Source organism: Sturnira hondurensis, unplaced genomic scaffold (genome assembly GCF_014824575.4).
Source record: "Sturnira hondurensis isolate 20B ecotype Veracruz unplaced genomic scaffold, ASM1482457v3 Scaffold0011291, whole genome shotgun sequence".
Lineage (NCBI taxonomy): Eukaryota > Metazoa > Chordata > Mammalia > Chiroptera > Phyllostomidae > Sturnira > Sturnira hondurensis.
The window spans coordinates 5211820-5233305 of NW_028083922.1; the positions used below are offsets into that span (position 1 = coordinate 5211820).

The 21486-nt window shown below is 39.6% G+C and overlaps 1 protein-coding gene across 2 annotated transcripts in view; it reads right to left on the minus strand.

The window, feature by feature from the left end:
• Positions 1-21486, minus strand: part of CD99L2 (CD99 molecule like 2) — a 119874-nt gene that overhangs the window by 6829 nt on the left and 91559 nt on the right. For both annotated transcript variants that reach the window (XM_037059756.1, XM_037059757.1), the window contains exons 3-7: positions 19515-19583; positions 19318-19401; positions 17658-17723; positions 3114-3152; positions 2504-2623 (exon numbers count right to left, since the gene is read on the minus strand). In XM_037059756.1, the coding sequence (XP_036915651.1) occupies positions 2504-2623; positions 3114-3152; positions 17658-17723; positions 19318-19401; positions 19515-19583 (378 nt within the window). The remainder of the gene's footprint in view (positions 1-2503; positions 2624-3113; positions 3153-17657; positions 17724-19317; positions 19402-19514; positions 19584-21486) is intronic.

Here is a 21486-nt window from a genome sequence, read left to right on the forward strand (position 1 = left end):
TTAAAAATTCTGAGAGAAATTTGGTAGCAAAGAGAGTGGACACAGAAGCAAGAGAGATCCTTTGATAGCATTTGCATGAGTGTCCAGGTAAGGGATTCAGGACAGTGCAGGTTGAGCAATGACGATGACATCATTAAAACAGTAAACGAGGAAACTGGGCGTGGGAGTGTGGATAAAGACACAGTGGAGGGGCTACCTACACAGGGGTCAGTGGATTTGGTGTGAATTCTCTGGCAGGGAGAAAAACCTTCCCTTAGACTGAATGGGGGGGTTAGGGAGAACCTATTGGGCTCCCACTTAGGATCGGTGAGGGCAGTGGGTTCCATGAACTTCTCAGAAGCCACCATTAGCCCTCTAAGCCCACATGTCTCCCTGGCATATGCCACCCCACCAGCAGACCCTTCCCCCACTGCCTGGCACAGCAGCACCTCATCTCAAGGCTGCCTCACAGAAAGAGAGGTCACATTCATCTCCTCCAGCTTCGTTGCCACGTGGCTTTCAGCTGTCATAAATACCCTCCTTTTTGGTTTATTCTTTCTCAAGTATATAAATTGCTTAACTCTGCATATGAAGGCCTTTATGTTCTTACGTTTTGTTTGGTTTCCCTGCTAATCCGATTTGTAAAACCTCACAGCTCTTTGTTTAGGGAAACAAGTGTGAAAACAATATCTAAGACTATAAGCTTATTTCTCAAAAGAAACCTTACAGGCAAGAAGGGGCTGGAAAGAAGTATTTGAAGTCCTAAAAGGCAAGGACCTACATCCAAGATGACTCTATCCAGCAAGGCTATCGTTTAGAATGGAAGGGCAGATAAAGTGCTTCCCAGGTAAGGTCAAGTTGAAGGAGTTCATCATCACCAAGCCCTTATTATATGAAATGTTAAAGGGACTTATCTAAGAAAAAGAAGATAAAAAAATATGAACAGTAAAATGACAACAAACTCACAACAATGACCAAATGAACCTAAAAGAAAAGAAAAACAATGAAAACAAAAACTAAGCAAACAACCAGAACAGGAACAGAATCAGAGAAATGGGTATCACACAGAGGGAGTTCAGTGGGGAGCCGAAAGGGAGGAATAGGGGGAAAAGGTACAGGGAAGAAGAAGCATAATTAGTAAGCATAAAATAGATGGGGAGAGGCCAAAAATGGTATAGGAAATAGAGGACTCAAAGAACTTATATGTATAACCCATAGACATTAACTAAAAGTGTGGAAAATGCTGGAGGGCTGGGGGGCAGGGCAGAGTGGGGATAAAGGGGAGAAAATTAGGACAACTGTAATAACATAATCAACAAAAATACTTAAAAATGATGTATAAGAGTAAAAGAAGCAAATATGGCCAGATGAAAAAACAATTGGAGGTTTCAGCAATATCCATATTCAAAGTGTTCTGAGAATCATATTACTTTTCTGGGAAGTTCAGCTCCCAGCTAGAAGTAAGGGCTGAGGTCTAGAAGAAGAGTAGAAGAAACCTCACAGGGGATGATTCTAACTAAGCTTCAGGAGAAAGGAAAATTAGTGCTGACTCAAATTCTATCACTTGAATCAAAAATCATCAGTCTTAAAGTAGACACATACTCTCTGCAGACAGTGACACATCAGTGCTGTGCTTAGAAAACCAACGAATGTGGTATTTCTGTTCACCCCCAATAGCATTCCCACAGGGCTCCTGACATGATGTACTGTGATGGCTTCCAGGAGAGGATTTCATTTGTAACACACCTTATAGACAGCCGCAGCACAGAATGGAAGCATCCTAGCTTTTACAAATCTAGCATGTAAAGGAGGGGGCAAAACCACATTTATTATCTCTCTTGCATTCCTACTCCTTTAAAACAAGTCATGATTCCATATATTTTAAGGTTTTCTGGCTCACAGGGGAGGAGCTGGGGCACCAGGGCAGTGACTTCTTGGGATCCAAGAAGATGGGAAGAGTGGCCAAAATGAGTGTTGTCTCGCACAACAGTGCTGCCTGCTGTGTCTTAGTTATCCCCAGAGACTGCTGCCTTCTGCTCTGGAGGAAAATGGCAGCATAAGATGAAGCTGTTGACCCCAGGGCCTCTGAAAGCCCCAAATTACTTTAAGTGAAATCTAAGACCATATGGAAATCCCAGGGCCTATCCTGTTCTAAGACAAGGAAACATCACAATGGCCACTGGGCTCTGCCCACAAGGAAATCTGGCTTCTAGAAATGGGAACCCTTGAAAGACCAAGATTAATGTGTCTAGCCCTATCCTCTCTACTAGTTTGGTCTACACTTCAGTTTGGGATAAATCTGTCCCCAAGGATTTCCAAAAATGCTATTCTACCTCCCCCTGTCCCAGCAAGTCTTCTGTGGAGCTGCTCTCAGACAGGCTGTGGAATAGACCTGAAAGTCAATGTGCTCATGTCTCTGCCCCTTTCCCTCAGAAAACCTTAATGATTTGTTCACACCCAGGAATGGGGGGAATAAAACCACTATGGGCACATCCACAAGTGGCCACAGGGTGGATCGACTTACGCTGAATACGGAAGCAGAATTTCTTCTGCTGGTAGGAGATATAGCTGGAGACAGCACCAATCAGGGCCATGGCCAGGGCACTGGCCACACCAGCAATGGTTCCAGTCTCTGGCGACATTCCTGGTAAAAGGAGAGAGTGGAAGAAATGAGAAGACATGAGGTCAAGCCAATAGTACTGTAAGGATTAGCTAAAACACTGAACTAGTTTTGTTGCAATCCCCAGGACCTCCGAGCCAGTGTTGAGAGGTGTAGCCTCTTATATCGAAGGCCATCAAATAAATAGTGCCCCCTTAGATTTGCCAAATGCTTCTCATTTTCTCTAAGTGTTTTCATTTTCAGCAGCTTAAAAGGTGGACAGAGAAATGGTGGAGTCCCTATTTAAGTGAGTTTCATAGAGGTCTCTGTGTCTTAGTCCAGTGAACTTCCCATGGGGCCACCTCCCAGGGGGCCTTATTTCCAAGCTTAATTCCTTTAAATGACTTTATCCCTCCGCTGTTGGCCTCACAGTTTTCTAATGGAAACATTCAGGGGAAGGTAACTCTAAAATGAGAGTGGGCCAGGACTATGCCTCCTTGTGGTTTCAAACAGAAACCTTGGAACACAAACCCACCGGCTCCGGGGTCATCGTTGCTGCCATACTGGCTATCACCTGGAGAAAGGACAAAAAATACATGGTGTCCATTGTGAGTCCATGACCATCTAGTTCTGGGTTAGGAGAGACAGCCCCTTCCCAACTCCCTGACCCTTCTGATTACCCTCTGCATAAGCCCAAGCCAGTAACCCCTGTGCCCCCACCATGCTTCTGCCCAACTGAAGCAAGACCTGCTTCCTTATGCTGGTTACCTGCAAAGCCCAGGCTGCCAGGTGGGACTTTTTATTTTCAAAATGATAGCAGCTGTGCACTGAGCATTTGTTATATCCCTGCTCTTTGTGTACAGTATTCCATTGACGCTCTTTGCAATCCAGTGGGGCAGGTCATCTAGCATCCCCATCGTATAGAGGAGGGACCAGAAGCTTAAGGACTTGCCAGCAGGTGGCTGAGCTGGGCCCATGCCAGGTGAGCCTGACTCTGAATGAAGACAGTTACCTGTGTCCCATGTATCTAGTATCTTCTGTAAGAAGTATTTATTCATTGTCTGATTATAGGAACATGCTTATGTAAAGCTTTGTTTTTAAAAAGGTGAAAGGCTAGCATAAATATTATTCATAATCCTGCCAGTCAATGAGATTTATGGTTAATATTTCAATTTACTTTCTTCCTGTGCCTAATGCTTTACTTGCGTTTTTTCAAATCCAGATGTTTCTATTCATGGAACTTAGATACATATACAGCATCCTTACAATATGCTACAGGATTAAATCTTAAGAGTTTTTAAGGGTTTCTATTTCCAGCTTAACATAGACTTGGAGTTGTTCTTGGAACATACACAAATGAAGGTGGACAATCCTTCACCCAGGATTTTGAAATTCAAAAGTTCCTGAAATATCAGATGGGGAAGATATCAGTGGTTGACAGAAGATATCAGGAGTTTGGCAGAGCAGACAGGGAAGGAACTAGCTGTGGCTATAAAAGCAAAACAGGCAGAATCCTTGTGGTGACAGAGCTATCCTTCATCTTGACTATGGTGGTGGTCACAGGAATCTATACAAGTTATAAAATTTCATAGAACTAAGCGCGCGCGCGCACACACACACACACACACACACATACAGACTTCCCCAGACAGCAGGTCCCTGACAAGCAAGTGGTGCCATTTCAGCACATTAATTGGCCTTGAGCACTCCTTTCACATTGCCCTCTTCTTCTCAGGGAATAATGCTTATTAATGGAGGGGAGACTGTTGAAAAAGCTCAGGATCCTTAGGGGAAACTATCCTGTGATGTTGGAGACAATGAACTCTGACATTTCCTTCACCAATAAGAGTCTGGAAAGAGTTTAGGGGAATGTAGGTTCCTGGGTGGTAACAAAAAATGTTCACCCCCTGGTAAGGGATGTTGGTAATGGGGAGGCTGTGGGTGTGATGGAGCAGAGGGGATATGGGAACTCTCTACATTCTGATCAATTTTACCATGAACCTAAAAGTGCTCTAAAATAGTTTATTTTAAAAAAAAGTCTGGGGGAGAGGAGTTCCAGCCATGATGGAGGAGTAAGTAGAAACCCTTCACTTCCTTGCACAACAAAAGGAGGATAACCACCAATCTAAAATCAATAAACAACCATAAACACCAGAAAATCAAACAGCATGGAACTCTGACAACCAAGTAATTAAAGAAAAAATCAACCAGAACAACTAGACCATAAGGCAGAATGCAGGGGCCGACTCAGAAAAACTGCACTGAGGCGGCTGGGGGATGGGGCTGACTGCAGAGCTCAACAGAATGGTGTGGAAGGGACTGACTTAAGGGGAAAACTGAGACTCAGAGCTGACTGTGAACTATGGCTGGGGTTGCCTCAGTGGGAGATACTTCCAGTCTGACACAAGAGTGTGTTGGAAAGTGTGCTACAGACGAGCAGGTGAGCTGTACTGTTCCCTCTCTGTCTCCTCCCACACAGGCAATGCAGCAAAGAGGGTTACCCTGTCTGGGTGAATACCTAAGGCCCTACCCCCTTATAACCTATCAGCTGCACCAAGACAAAGAAATATGGCCCAAATGAAAGAACACAGCAAAACCTCAGAAAGACACCTAAACGATGAGATTGCCAACATATCTGATGGAGAATTTAAAGCCCTGGTTATCAAAATGCTCACAGAACTTGTTGAGCTTGGTCCAAAAAATGAAAGAACATGTGAAAGATACCCAAAATGAAATAAAGCAAAATATTCAGGGAACCAACAGTGACAAGAAGGAAACCAGGATTCAAAGCAATGATCTGGAACAAAAGGAAAAAATAAACATCCAACTAGATCAAAATGAAGAAACAAGAATCCAAAAAAAATGAAGAGAGGCCGAGGATTCTCTGGGACAACCTGAAACATTCCAATATCCGAATTATAGGGGTGCCAGAAGGAGAAGAACAACAGCAAGAAATTGAAAATCTATGTGAACAAATAATGAAGGTAAACTTCCCCAATGTGGCAAAGGAAATAGACTTCCAGGAAGTCCAGGAAGCCCAGAGAGTCCATAAGAATTTGGACCCAAAGAGGAACACACCAAGGCACATCATCATTAAGTTACCGAAGATTAAAGATAAGGAGAGAATCTTAAAAGCAACAATAGAAAAGGAGAGTTACCTACAAAGGAGTTCCCACCAGATTATCAGCTGATTTCTCAAAAGAAACCTTGCAGGCAAGAAGGGGCTGGAAAGAAGTATTTGAAGTCATGAAAGGAAAGGAACTACATCCAAGATGACTCTATCCAGCAAAGCTTTCATTTAGAATGGAAGGGCAGATAAAGTGCTTCCCAGATAAGGTCAAGTTAAAGGAGTTCATCATCACCAAGCCCTTATTATATGAAATGTTAAAGGGACTTATCTAAGAAAAAGAAGATAAAATATGAACAATAAAATGACAACAAAGCATGGGGGGTGAGATGGGATGGGAGTAATAGACAGAAAACTGTACTTGAAAAATAATTAAATAAAAAAATTGGAGAAAAAAAATGACAACAAACTCACACCTATCAACAAATGAACCTAAAAGAAAAGAAAAACAATGAAAACAAAAACTAAGCAAACAACCAGAACAGGAACAGAATCAGAGAAATGGATATCACACAGAGGGAGTTCAGTGGGGAGGGGAAAGGGAGGAATAGGGGGAAAAGGTACAGGGAAGAAGCATAATTAGTAGGCATAAAATAGATGGGGAGAGATAAAAATGGTATAGGAAACAGAGGACTCAAAGAACTTATATGTACAAACCACAGACATGAACTAAGTGGGGGGAATGCTGGAGGGTTGGGGAGGGCAGGGTGGAGGTGGGGATTGATTTCTCAAAAGAGACCTTACAGGCAAGAAGGGGCTGGAAAGAAATATTCCAAGTCATGAAAGGCAAGGACCTACATCTAAGATTGCTCTATCCAGCAAAGCTTTCACTTAGAATGGAAGGGCAGATAAAGTGCTTCCCAGATAAGGTCAAGTTCAAGGACTTCATCATCACCAAGCCCTTATCATATGAAATGCTAAAGGGACTTATCTAAGAAAAAGAAGATAAAAAATATGAACAGTGAAAGGGCAGCAAACTCACAATCATTACGAACCACACCTAAAACAAAAACAAAAGCAAACTAGGCAAACAACTAGAACAGGAGCAGAAACACAGAAATGGAGATCACATGAAGGGTAATGAACGGGGGAGTGGGAAGGAAAGAGAGGGGGGAAAGGTATAGAGAGTAAGTAGCACAGATGGTAGGTAGGAAATAGAAAGTGGGAGGGTAAGAACAGTATGGGAAATGTAGAAGCCAAAGAACTTATATGTATGATTCATAGACATGAACTAAAACGGGGGGAATGTGGGTGGGAGGGGATGTGCAGGGTGGAGGGGAGTAAAAGGGGAAATGGGACAACTGTAATAGCATAATCAATAGAATATATTAAAGAGATAATAACCTTAAATGCCAATGGATTAAATGTTCCAATCAAAAGACACAGAGAACTGTATGGATAAAAAAAACATGACCCAGCCCTGACTAGTGTGGCTCAGTGAATTGAGTGCGGGCCTGCAAACAAAAAGATCGAGGTTCGATTCCCAGTCAGGGCACATGCCTGGGTTGCAGGCCAGTTCCCAGCAGGGGATGTATGAGAGGCAACCATACACTGATATTTCTCTCCCTCTCTCCTTCCCTTTCCCTCTAAAGAAAAATAAATAAACTAAAAATAAATAAATAAAATATTAAAAAAAAAACATGACCCAGCTCTGGCTGTTGTGTCTCAGTGGATCGAGTGCTGGCCTGAAAACAAAAGGGTTGCTGGTTCAATTCCCGGTCAGGGTTCATGACTGGGTTTCGGGCCATGTCCCCAGCTGTGGGTGCATGAGAGGCAACCACACACTGATGATTCTCTCCCTCTCTCTCCCTCCCTTTCCCTCTCTCTCAAAATAAATAAAATTTTTAAAGAAAAACATGACCCATATATATGCTATCTACAAGAGACCCACCTCAGAACAAAAGATTCACACAGGCTAAAAGTGAAGGGGTAGAGAAACATATTTCATACAAATGGAGCCAAAAATGTTGGGGTAGCAATACTTATATCTGCTAGACTTCAAAACAAAAGCCATAACATGCAACAAAGGAAGTCACTACATACTCAAAGGATCAGTCCAACAAGAGGATATAACCCTTGTAAACATATATATGCCCCATTTAGGAGCACCTAAATATATAAAGAGAATCTTGCCCTGGCTGGTGTAGCTCAGTGGATTGAGCGCGGGCCTGCGAACCACACAATCGCGGTTCGATTCCCAGTCAGGGCACATGCCTGGGTTGCAGGCCAGCCCCCGGCAGAGGGACACACCAGAGGCAACCATACATTGATATTTCTCTCCCTCTCTCCTTCCCTTCCCCTCTAAAGATAAGTAAATAAAATCTTAAAAAAAGAGAGAATCTTGATGGACTTTAAAGAAGAGATTGACAGGAAAACAGTCATTGTAGGGGATTTTAACACCCAGTGTTGCCGTTGGATAGATATTCCAGAGAAAAAGTCAACAAGGAAACAGAGACCTTAAAGAACACACTAAATTTAATAGTTTTAATTGATATTTATAGAATATTTCATCCCAAAGTATGAGAATACATATTCTTCACAAGGGCACATGGATCATTCTCCATGTGCACTTGGAGACAGACCACTTGGTAGGACACAAAAGAAGTCTTAACAAATTCAAGAAAATTCAGATCATACCAAGAATTTTCTTGAATCACAATGGCATGAAACTAGAAATCAACCTCAGTAAAAACAACAACAACAACACACACACACACACCTCAAAAACATTCAAATACATGGAGACTAAATAGCACATAATTAAATAATGAATGGATCATCAATGCGATCAGGGAAGAAACCAAAAAGTACCTGAAAACATGAAAATGAACACACAACCCCCCAAATCTACTGGGGACCACAAAAGTAGTCCTAAGAGGGAAGTGTGTAGTATTACAGGCCTACCTAGAGAAGAAGGAAAGATCTCAAATAAACAATCTAACCCTACACTTAAAAGAAAACAAAACAAAACAACAAACAAAGTGCAATGGGAGTAGAAGGAAGGAAATAATCAAGACCAGAGCAGAATTAAATGACAGACAGGCTAAAAAAAAATTCAAAGGATAAATGAATCCACAAGCTGGTTCTTTGAAAACATAAACAGAATTGATGAATATTTAACCAGATTCATCAAGAAAAAAAGAGGACCCAAATTAATAAAATCAGAAATGAAAGAGGAAAAAACATGGATACAACAGAATTACAAAGAATTGTAAAAGAATATAAATACTATGGAGGACTTCTGGCTAAGATGGAGGCATAGATAGATACACTATGCCTCCTTGCACAACCAAAAGAAGGACAACAAATTTAAAAACAAAACCAACCACAACTCACAGAAAATAAACTGTATGGAAGTCCAACAACCAGGAGTTAAAGAAACATCTAGACTGGTAGGAGGAGTGGAGATAGGCAGCTGGGTAGAGAGGACTCACAGCAAGATGGCAGCTGGTGGACCAGGATGGGCAAGGCAGTGGCTGGTGAAGCGGGTGGTCCCACATTTTTGTGTAGATAAATGGAGAGGAACAACTGGGGAGCAAGACAGACCACACAACCCAGGGATCCAGTGCGGGGAAATAAAGCCTCAAAACCTCTGACTGAAAAAATCTATGAGGATTGAGGCAGCAGAAGAAACTCCCAGCCTCACAGAATAGTTCAACGGAGAAACTCAGAGGGTCCTAGAATGTACACAAACCCACCTACTTGAGAGTTCATCATCACCAAGCCCTTATGAAATGTTAAAGGGACTTATCTAAGAAAAAGAAGAAGATAAAAAAAATATGAACGGTAAAAGACAACAAAATCACAGCTATCAACAACCAAACCGAAAACAAAAATGTACTAAGCAAACAACTAGAACAGGAACAGAAGCGTAGAAATGGAAATCACATGGAGGGTTATCAGTGGGGAAGGGGAGAGGGAAAAGTGGAAAAAGGTACAGAGACTAAGTAACATAAATGGTAAGTAGAAAATAGACAGGGTGTGGTTAAGAATAGTGTGGGAGATGTAGAAGCCAAAGAACTTGTATGTATGACCCATGGACATGAAACCACATAATCATATCAATAGATGCAGAAAAAGCATTTGACAAAAATCCAGTACCCATTTATCATAAAAATTCTCAGCAAAGTGGGAATAGAGGAATTGTACTTCAACATAATAAAGGCCACATATGAAAAATCTACAGCCAACATCGTGCTCAATGGACAAAAATTAAAAATTTCTTCTAACATCAGGAAAAAGACAGAAATGTCCACTTTCACCACTCTTATTCAACACAGTATTTGAAGTCCTAGTCACAGTGGTCAGACAAAATGAAGAAATAAAAGGCATTCAAATTGGAAAGGAGGAAGTAAACTGTCATTATTTGCAGATGACATGATAGTACATAGAAAACCCTATAGGCTCCACCAAAAAGCTACTAGACTGTAATAAATAAATTTGGCAAAGTAGCAGGATACAAAATCAATACTCTGAAATCAATGGTATTTCTATACACCAATAATGAACTATCAGAAAGAGAAACTAAGAAAATAATCCCATTTACTATTGCAACAAAAAAGAGGTATCTAGGAATAAATTTAACAAAGGAGGCAAAAGACCTATATTAAGAAAACTATAGCACACTGAAGAAAGAAACTGAGAAAGATACAAATAAGTGGAAGGATATACAATGTTCATGGTTGGAAGAATTAACATTATTAACACGTCCATACTACTCAAAGCAATCTACAGATTCAATGCCATTGCTATTAAAATACCAGTGGTATATTTTATACATCTAGAACAAATATTCCAAAAACTTAAGAACAGACACATACATCAGTGGAACAGAACAGAGAGCCCAGAAATAAACCCATGTCTCTCTATGGTCAATTAATATTTGATGAAAGAGGCAAGAGCATACAAAGGAATAAAGAGAGTCTCTTCAGTAAATGGTGTTGGGAGAAATGGACTAGTACTTGCAAAAAAATGTAACTAGATGTCCAACTTACACCATATACTAGAATAAACTCAAAATGGGTAGAAGACTCAAAGTCATGTACCATAAAAATTCTAGAGGAAAACATAGACAATAAAATTTCAGATATATCATGTAGATGTATTTTTGCTGATACAGAAGGAGGGCACCCAAAAACATCCAAAATTATTTTCTGTAGGGCAGGCCCCTTGTAGTACAGGCCTCCCATACTACTGAGTGTTCTAGAAACCCATTTGTATCAGTGTACCAGTTGGCATTGTTGTGAGAGTCTGTGTTCAGCTTCTTGTTTTCTTATCCAGTTGGCTACCCTATGTCTTTTGGTTGGAGCATTTACCAGGGGTGTCCAACCTGTGGCCTATAGGCCACATGCAGCCCAGGATGGCTGTGAATGTAGCCCAACACAAAATCATAAATTTACTTAAAACATTATGAGATTTTTTTTTTGTGATTGTGTCACAATGTATTTAATGTGTGGCCCAAGCCAACTCTTCTTCCAGTGTGGTCCAGAGACACCAAAAGGTTGGACAACACTGATTAAGCCATTTACATTTAAGGTGATTATTGATAGATATATATTTAGTGTCATTTTATTGTTAGACTCTTTTCCTGTTTTTTTTTTCTCTTTTTCTTCTTTTTGTTAAAGCAAGCCATTTAACATTTGTTGCAGTACTGGTTTGGTGTTAACAAACTCCTTTAGCTTCTTCTTGTCTGGGAAGCTCCTTATTTCTCCTTTGATTTTATATGATAGCCCTGCTGAGTAAACTAGTTTTGGTTGTAGGTCCTTGCTTTTCATCACCTTGAATATTTCACACCACTCCCTTCTAGCCTCAAATGTTTTTGTTGACAAATAAGATGACAGTCTAGTTGGTGCTCCCTTCTAGGTAACTACTTGCTTTTCTATTGTACCTTTTAGTATTCTCTCCTTGTCTTTAAGCCTTGTCATTTAAATTATGATGTGTGTTGGTGTGGGCTTCTTTGGGTCCAACTTGTTTGAGACTCTCTGAGTTTCCTGGACTTGTGTGTCTTTCCTTCACCAGATTAGGGCTATAATTGCTTAACTGGTACAGAGCTTTAGATTGGGAAGCTTCCATAGATAGATGATGGAGATGGCTGTACAATATCGTGAATGTACTTAATACCACTTAAAGTACACTTAAAATGGCAAATTTTATATATATTCTACCACAATAACCCCAATAAATTCAATGAAAAATTTGTTTAAAAAACAGTAAGAAAACCTGGGGGCCTGAAAAACTCCAGAAGACTGGAGGTTTCAGGTAGGGAACATGCACACAGGCCTAAGCAAGGCTTCCCATGTGTGGTATTATAGGAGAAATAAAATGAAAAGCCAAAGGCAGAAAGCAGTTTTCTGAGTCTAGGTACCTGCTAGGCAAATGGGGAGAGCAGAAGAAGCTCTTTAGGAAAAGCTCTGCAAAGAAATCAAAGTCAGGAGCTCCTGCAGGTTTCTCCTGAAAACCAACGTGGATACATTTAGAGGGAAATAGCACTCAAAGTTTTAGTTAATTAACTGACCACAGCCAAGACCATCTTCTCATTTAACCCTGGAAACTAAAGGTGACAACTTTCATGCTTCACACTAGGGAACATCTTCAAACAGCCAATGTGTGTGACCCAGACACATCTGTAAGAGAATATTTGTATCTCTTTTAAAGTATGTGTTTTGATTCTTGCCTCAGTGTTTAAGAACTACATGCTTGAGGCCTTAAAAATGTTATCTGGGAGTAAAAAGGCAATTTGGTCCTAATATTAAACTTTCTTTTCTAAATAAAAGAAATGATGTAGTATTTCCTGCCCTGTGAGCCCAAAGTAGTAAAAAACAGGTAGCATATAATCATGAACTTAGCATGTAGGCTGCTAGACCCAGTGGCAGATGCTGACACAAAGAAAGGCATTGGCACAGTGGAGTACTGGATGCTGCATAGAAAGTTACAACTTTAGACCTCCAAGAAAAAGTTATGAGTGGTGCTCCTCTCTTTATGGTGTTCTCTGCAATGCAGGGAGGATTTGCAATTGAAGAGAAGGCAGGCCTGCCCTGAAGACACCCATCCCCTATCATCCAAGGCTCCAAGGACTGCCACAACAAACTGGTCACCAAAATGCTAGCTATGCACAGACCCAGAAGTTCAGGGAAGGTCCAGAGAGAAAAAGCAGGTGATAAAAATATCTAGTAAGAGCCATGAATAGCTGCTGTCCCAGAATGATCCTTAAGGAGGGCAGAAGGACTCTCCCTGAGGATGGAAAGGTTGTTGTTGTATTAGATAGGAGAAAGCATGAGCAGTGGCCTGTCTCACTCTGCTCCCTCTCTGATCCACTCTCCCCCAAGGCCAACCTCTTTCTCATCCCCAGTTGATTCCATGGGTCAACTTATCAAGAGTTTTCTGACCAACATGCCAGTGGGGGATGATCTGAGCATGTTAATGACACCCCTATTCCCCTCCAGATCCTTTACCAATTGAGAATAAATACAAGGAGAAAAAGGAAGATCAGGTAATGCATTCATTTTATGAAGGAGCTAGACAAGTACACCAGCACCTTCAAAGTCAGGGCTTCTGTGTACTATGTTAAAAACATGCCCTGAAGCCACCTTAAATTTCAGCTGGGGGGTGGAGAAGCTGAATTTACAGACCAGATCACAGAGTTCACATATAATAATGTGAGTTACACACACACTCAAGCAGCTACATGGATTGCCCAGGGCTCCCTCACTCCCTTTGAGATCCAGGAAAAAGCATTTCATGCCATGATCCCCACCACTAATGTGGCTTAGAAGGTCATCAGCCTAGACAATCAAATGTGTCACCCTTTCCTTCAAGGGGAGGTGTGCACAGCAGGGTAGAGAACAAAGCCAGGTGTTTGTTCCATCCTAATTTCCCCATTTCAGTGCATTTATTGGGGGTATCAGGAATACACAAGCAAAAATGTGCCTGCCTTCAGGAAGCCAAATCTATCTGCAGTGATAAGAATAGAAATACGTGTATTTCTAGTGTGACTTGTGTGGTAAGTGTTATCCTATACCAGCAGTAATAAGAGGTCCTAGGAGAACCCAGAGGCAGAAGATGTATGTTGTGCCACAGGGCCAAGCTGGGGTAGGGGAAATAGGGCCACAGAGGGGAGGAGCCTCCAGAGAAGAGGTGATCTCTGAGGTATCTCTTAAAGAATGAGTAGCTTAGCACATTCTGGGGTATGAGTGGGAATTCATCTAGTGGAAAAAAAGATTTTTAGAGAAACAGAATGTGAAGGCACAAATATATGCACTATCAGTTCATTTGTGTGTTTGGAGATGAAAGGAACCTGGCAGTCCAGGGCAAAAAGATAGGGCAGTAGGCTAAGAAACTTTAATTTATCTTGTAGGCAGTGGGCAGCCATTAAAGACACTTTTGGGTTTGTTGGGGTTTTTTTTCTTCCTTAAACAAATTTCTGTAACATACAATTAAGCAAATTTTTGAACATTCAAAAAAGCTGAAAGCACTGTACAGTGAATACTCATATCTACCACCTGGATTCTATAATGAAGACTTCGCATTATTTGCTTTATTGTAAGTCCATCTACCCCTTATTTCTGTAATGTATTTCAAAGTAAGTCACAGACATCAGTACACTTCATCTCTAAACATATTATATAGAGTTCCACATTTGCTCATGATTCCTTTTCAAGGTAAATTTTACATATAGTAAAATAAACAAATCTTACATTTGATGTCTTGGTAGATGAATGTACCTGCAAAACTCATACTCCCACTAAAATACAAAATGTTAGTATCATCCCAGAAAGTTCTCTCATGTCCCTGCCCAATCATGTCCCAGTCCTGGTAAGCATGGATCTCATTTCTAACACAAAAAATATTTTGAAAGTATAACAACTTTACATGTTTGGGCTCATAGAGTATGTGCTCTTGTTTTCTTTGGCTTCCTTCACTCAGCATAATTTTTTTGACATTTATCCATGTTTTTATGTGTATCAGCAATTCATTCCATCATATGAGTATATAAGTATATCACAAATTGCCTATTCACTTATTTTCCTATTGATACATGGGCTATTCCTGTTTTTTGGTTTTGTTTTGCTATTATAAATAAAGTTGCCATGAGCATTTTTACAGCTCTTCTCTTGAATATGTGAAATTGCTGGGTCACTGGATAGGCCTATGTTCAGTTTTGTAAGAAACGTTACATTCCTACCAACAACATGTATGAAAGTTTCAGCTGCTCCATATCCAGACCAACATTCAGTATTTTCAGTCTAATTTTACCCATACTTGTGGATGTGCTGTGATATCTCATGTGGTTTTAATTTGCATTTTCTTAAAGAAAATGATTTTAAGCATCTTTACATAACTTCTTTTGTGAAGCTCCTCTTCAAATCTTATGGTAGTTTTTAAACTGGGCTATCTTTTCATTTTTACACAACTGTTTTAAGCAGAAGTCTGACAAGATCAGTTCCGTGATGGTTCTCTCTGGCAGCTGTATGGAAGACAAACTGGGTCCAGGAAACTAGTTAAGGGGTTAAGGTAATGACCCTGGGCTTGAGGGGAGGCAAAGAGTAAAAAATATTCCAGATTCAAAAGCTACTAAGGGGAGGACTTCTGGCACGAGGAAATGAGGAGTTCAATAAATCATCTCCTGAAAAAGCCACTCTAACCCTGGAAAATCAAAGACAGCCATTTCAGGAAACAGTGAGAACAGCTGGAATCTGGCCTGTTTGCCCAGGGTTGCTCTCATTTCCCTTTCCCCCAGATTAGTTCAACTGGGGAGGGCAAATAGGCCGCAGAAGCCAGCATCTGTCCTGCAGCTGCTAAATGGGATCCAAGTGGCTTGTCACTTTGTCAGTTAATGTGGCAATCTCAGTAGCAAGTGAATAGAGAGAGTCAGCAGCCTCTCTAGCCTTAGCAAGCTAGAGAAGTAAGGCTAAAAGTAAGGCTACAACCAGTAAACTCGTCAAGGATTTAATAGGGAAGTAGGAAAACAGATGCAATCTGCTAACAAGAGACTGTCACTGTGACCTACAGAGAAAATATGAGGCTCCTACAAGGCCAGCAGATATGTTTTCTTCTGAAAAAAATATATAACAGATAACATTATTTCAAAATACACTCCAAAACTACAGTTGAATCCATGTGCCTAAGACCCAAGCTTGGAAAAATGTATAGATTATGATTGTTTTTAGGCCAAAGATCATCATTTACTTAAATGTGACGTTTTATCTTCACTCATGCTATTAGTATGTTGACACAGAGGATATTGTCTGAGAATTTCATCATGTGCTCACCATAGCCATGTTTCAGTTTCCCACATGTATTTTTGCTGGGACCCTTTTTATCTTCTTTTATTGAAATCTATAATAATGGAGGGTGTAACTTAAGCTAACAATTGATTATTCTTTACATGAGAAGTTCAAATATGATCCTAATTAAACAATTTCCTAACACTTCCTCCTTGCTAAAGCATGTACTTTTAATAAGGAACCCCCTGGCATGTCATTCAAACTTCTATTCATATGCATGTATACGTACGTACACTACTACTGCCCTCATCTCCCAGTCTGGAAATACCATTTGTTACTCAGGAGTAATTGCCTCATTTGCTGGGTTTGCCATTTAAGTGTTCCATGTTCTCCTGACATCTTCAAGTTTCATTTAGAGGCTTTAGACCTTTTTACTCAAGATGACATTGTTTGGAAAGGTGTTTTGAAGGGCAGATTTGACTGTGGTATCCTTTCATTAGAAGAAAACACTGCTCCCCTATGAAAGTCACACAGTTCCTGCAAGAAGGGAGAAAATGATAGTACCACAGCCAGGATTACAACCAGACACACTCACAACTTTTGGTAACTGCAATAACTTACTATCCTAACAATTTATAACCACAACTTGCCATCAGAACAGGTTACCATCATGAATGTTATAATGACTGACCAACATACAACAAGTTGTAATCTTAATGTACCATCATAATAGGATACAACCATAAGTAACAATTACAAATCACAACCATAATCTGTTTTGTCATATCAATTCTGGCTAATATTTTCTCCATACTAGGATCAAATCCAGACATACAGTATGATAAAAGATTTATATCTTTGGCATTTGGGGGAATTAAAGATATCTGGCATTGGGGAAGGATGTGACTACAAAGGGCTAGCATGAGGAAGCTGCCTTGTGATGGAACAGTTCTGCATCCTGCATCCTAATGCTCATGGTTACTAAAATCTACACCTGTGATACAATTTAATAGACCTACATGCATACATGTGCACACATACACAAGTGCATGTGAAATGTAATGAAATTTAAATAAAGTCTATAAATGGTAATGGAAAAATACAATATATATTAGAAATAAAAATAAATAAATGCTATATTTTATAACAATATTGTACCAATATCAGCTTCCTGGTTTTGACAATGTACTATTTTTATGTAAGGGGAAAATAGGTGACAGGTGCACAAGAATATCCCTGAACAATTTTTACAATTTCTTGTGGGTCTTAAACCCACAAGAAACTATGTAAAGGTAAAAATATATTTTAAAAGATGTTTGGCTTGCTATGAGTCTCTTTAAAAAGTTCTTGTCACAATGATTTTTGCTTCTCCAATCCCAAGGGTCATAGGCTCCCCAGGTGGAAGACATCTTCCCAATGAGTCCTGTGACTGTCAGTTACTCTAAGTTGGACCACCTTGGCAAATAATTTTTTCCTAGTATAGAGACTTTAACCCACACAGCACTGTGGGTTAATGAACATCAGGGGAAATGTGTGGCTTTTCCAAATTGTTTTATAAACTCTCCTCCTTAAGCTGCACATCCCACATCATTCCAAGTGAATTAGAAGCTGCAAGCAGGGATGTCTGGGAACTAGCAGACCAGAGGCTAAGAATGGCTCAATCCACCTAATGACCATGTATTCACATTTTGAATGAGAATAAGGTACTTGGACAGATCAATACTCCTACCTCTACCCTTGTCAGGTTTGTAGTCGCCACCCCCTAATATGTCTTCGAGATCCTTGTCTGAAAAACCTGGAGAAAAAAATATATACACTTCAATGCCAAAAAACATTTTCCAGTGACAAGAAACTTAAGTTAATGTAGCCCAACACCCCCAGAAAAGGACTTCCAGTTAAGAATGTCTTTGATGAATATGGTAGGCAAAATTCTAAAATGGCTGCCAAGATTATCTCCTACTAATACACACATCCTATATAATATCCCTTACTTTAAGTGTGAACAGGACCATGAATAAGATGGCCCTTTCTCCCATGGGGCCAGCTTGCTCACTGCAGGCTCAAGATCAACCATCCCACACAGAAAACAAACAAAGAAATAAATATATACTTTTTCTAATGACATGGATCATAATATTAACAAAAGTGAATTGCAAGTATAACATCATGAAATGTGGCATGATTTGGAAGGTCAAAAGACCTGGGGATACCAATATTTTCCAATGTACAAAATCAAGAATGGGTAAAAGTTCCATTGAAAGTGCAAGAGTTCTGTGGGGTCTCATTCAACAATGGGAAGTTCATTGGTACAGTTTCACATTCCACATTGTATTTAGCCTCAAAGAAACAACCACTGGTTGAGTTTATTTTTAGTGTCTTACCAAAGAATGTCCACAATGATCTTAAAAGTTTATTTAAATATCCCTTCCTTTTCCACCTGCATATCAATTTGAAGTTAGATTTCCTTCATATACTTCAACCATTGTAACATGTTATAACAAGTGAATCCAGAACCAGCTGTGAGAGTCTAGCTTGTCCCCTAAAAGAGTCATCATACAAATTGGCAAATATGTACATATTTTTACTAAATTTCTTTTTTGTCTTGCCAAGCATAGTTATCTCTCACAAAATGCTATTTAGCAGTGACCAGTGTGGCTCAATTAGTTGGGTGTCATCCTGCAAACCAAGTGGTTACCAGTTCAGTTCCTTGTCAGGGCACATGCCTAGGTTGTGGGTTTGGTGCCCAGTCAGGGTGCATATGAGGCAACAGATTGATCTTTCTCTCCATCTCTTTCTCATTCCCTTCTCTGCCCTCTAAAAATAAATTAATAAAAAACAAAAGCCTGCCCTGGCTGGTATGGCTCAGTGGAATGAGCACCGGCCTGTAAACCAAAGGGTTACTGGTTCAATTACCAGTCAGGGCACATGCCTGGGTTGTGGGTTAGGTCCCCAGTAGGAGGTGCATGACAGGCAACCACACATTGATGTTTTCTCTCTCTTTTTTCCCCTCCCTTCCCCTCTAGAAATAAATAAAAAATTTTAAAGAATAAATAAAAAATAAAAACCCATGCCCTTAAAATATGCTATTTATACTAACATGTATGGGTTTACTGTTGTTCATTTTTAATTAATAAATAATTTTTAGTTTTAAGTTCAAAGATGATAAATATTGATAGATGTAACCCATATAACCAAAATCCCTTGCGATCCTCAATAATTTTGGGAATCCAAAAAAGTTTCAGTACACTGTTATAGGGTTCTCCTATATCTTGAAGTGCTCCCAGCTCTTCCAGGCCAGGAGTAGCTGTGTGGGCTGTTGTGGTTAATAAGCTACAACTCAAGCAGGTAGCTACGGTGCTGACCAGTGCTTTCAACCACCTACAACTTACCTCCTCCTCCCACATTTGGTTTTCTGTGGCCATCATCTCGATCATTCCAATCATCCAAAGCATCAGCCAAGTCAAAATCACCTGCTTCATAAATGAGAAAGTCAGTTGGTTAAATGAGAGGTAGCTCATTTGGATGCTACCCCAGAGGGAGCTCCATGTGGTCTTTCTTCACTGCCTTCCTCAGAGCAGTGAGTTACCTGCAGGCTTTGCTGGAGCTCTGGTAGTTCCTGGCCTCTTGGTTGTGGTGCTGACATGGTCCCATCTCTCTAAAAGAGGGAGAGGAGATAGCAAAGGGAACAAATTTAGTAACAAAATACTGCAGCCACTTCATAGCTCAGGAAAGTCACATCATGAGTAGAGTACCCTTGTCTTGGTCCTTGAGATCCCTCTATGGCCTCTTGGAATCATTTGCTGAAAGATGACAAAAAGATGTAGAAGGTTTAAATGCAACAAGTTCTGGTCACTTTTCTTCAGAGGATGGGTGGTGGTGAGGTAGATGTGGTCCTACATGAGACTGGGAGATTAGTGGAACTGGGGCTTCATCCCAGATCTTCTGGAAATGACTACATGGTCCAGTGTGTTCCAGAGCTTAAGCATGACCCTTGAGAGCTTCAAGCCTTGGTTTCCATCACTAGCAACCTGGCAGCCTAACTGTAGACACTTCTGCCCGTGTATAGATGGAGGTTATGTTCCCAGTTGAGTATAGGAGTGTCTTATAAACTGAAAGTGGTTATAATACCAAGGAAATATATTATATCAGTTTATTAACTACTGCAAATATTAGGTGTACAGACTTACCCATATTCCATTAAAATTATGGAATTCTTTCGCACCAATTATATGTCATGCCATGCACACACTTTCCAATAGTTTCTTTTCTTAAGTATCAAGACTATTCTGTAACTGTTACAACTATTTAAAGTATTAGATGGGAAAAAATAAGTTACAGGAAAGGCAGGGATATAACAGGCTTAGGTTTATATATAGCAATAACTCAATAATTATTAATTATTAAGGGAAAAAACAGCAAAAATAGAAATTAATTGAAAGCAAAAGAATGAATACAGCTATAGAATGCAAATAGTAACCATATGAGAGCTGTAATAACTATATAAGATAAAATAGACTTTAAGACAAACATTATTACAAGAGTCAAAGAGTGACATTTTATAATGATCAAAGGATAAATCCAGTGGAAGATATACAATTTTACACATATATGTATCTAACAACAAAACCCAAAAATACATGACGCAAAAATGACAAAATTGAAGGGAAAACAGGCAATCTGACAGTTAGAAAAATCAAAATGGAAATATAAGACAAGTAACACTAGACCTACCAGACATCTATAGAACATACCACCCAATAACAGGAAATACATTCTACTCAACTACATATGCAGCATATGCTAGGCTACAAAACAAATCTCAGTATATATATTTTCTGAGTGAATAATCTTTTTTATTGTTTTTTAAATTTATTTAATTATTTTTCAAGTACAGTTTTCTGTCTATTACTCCCATCCCATCCCACCCCCTGTGTATTTAAAAAGAGGGAACTCATACAAATTCTATTCTCCAACAACAAGAAAATAAAAATAGTAATTATTAAGAGATAGTCATTTGGAAAATCCACAATTATATTGACATCAAACAATGAAGTCCTAATAGCCAAAGGATCAAAGAAGAAATCACAACAGAAATTATAAAACAACTTGAGATGAATGAAAATGAAAATACAATACAGCAAAAATAATGTTGCTGTAGAAATAGTGCTCAAGGGAACTTTGTAGCTGTAAACATCTATATTTTTTAAAATTTCAAATGAAAAGCCTAACCTGTTCATATTAATAAACTAGAAACAGAAGAAACTAAACCCAAATCAAGCAGAAGGAAGAAATTATTAAAGCAGAAATCAATGAAATAGAGGATATATAATAATAAAGAAGGTAAACAAAACCAAAAAGTTGATTCTTTCAACAAAATTGACAATCTGGCAGCAGACTGTACAAGGCAAAAAGAAATACCTAAGTTACTAACGTCAGGAATGACAGAGAGGATATTACCACCAACCTAACAGAAATTTTTAAAAGGCTTATTATGGAATACTATAAACAACAGCATTATAACAAATTAGGTAACCTAGATGAAATGGACAAATTCCCAT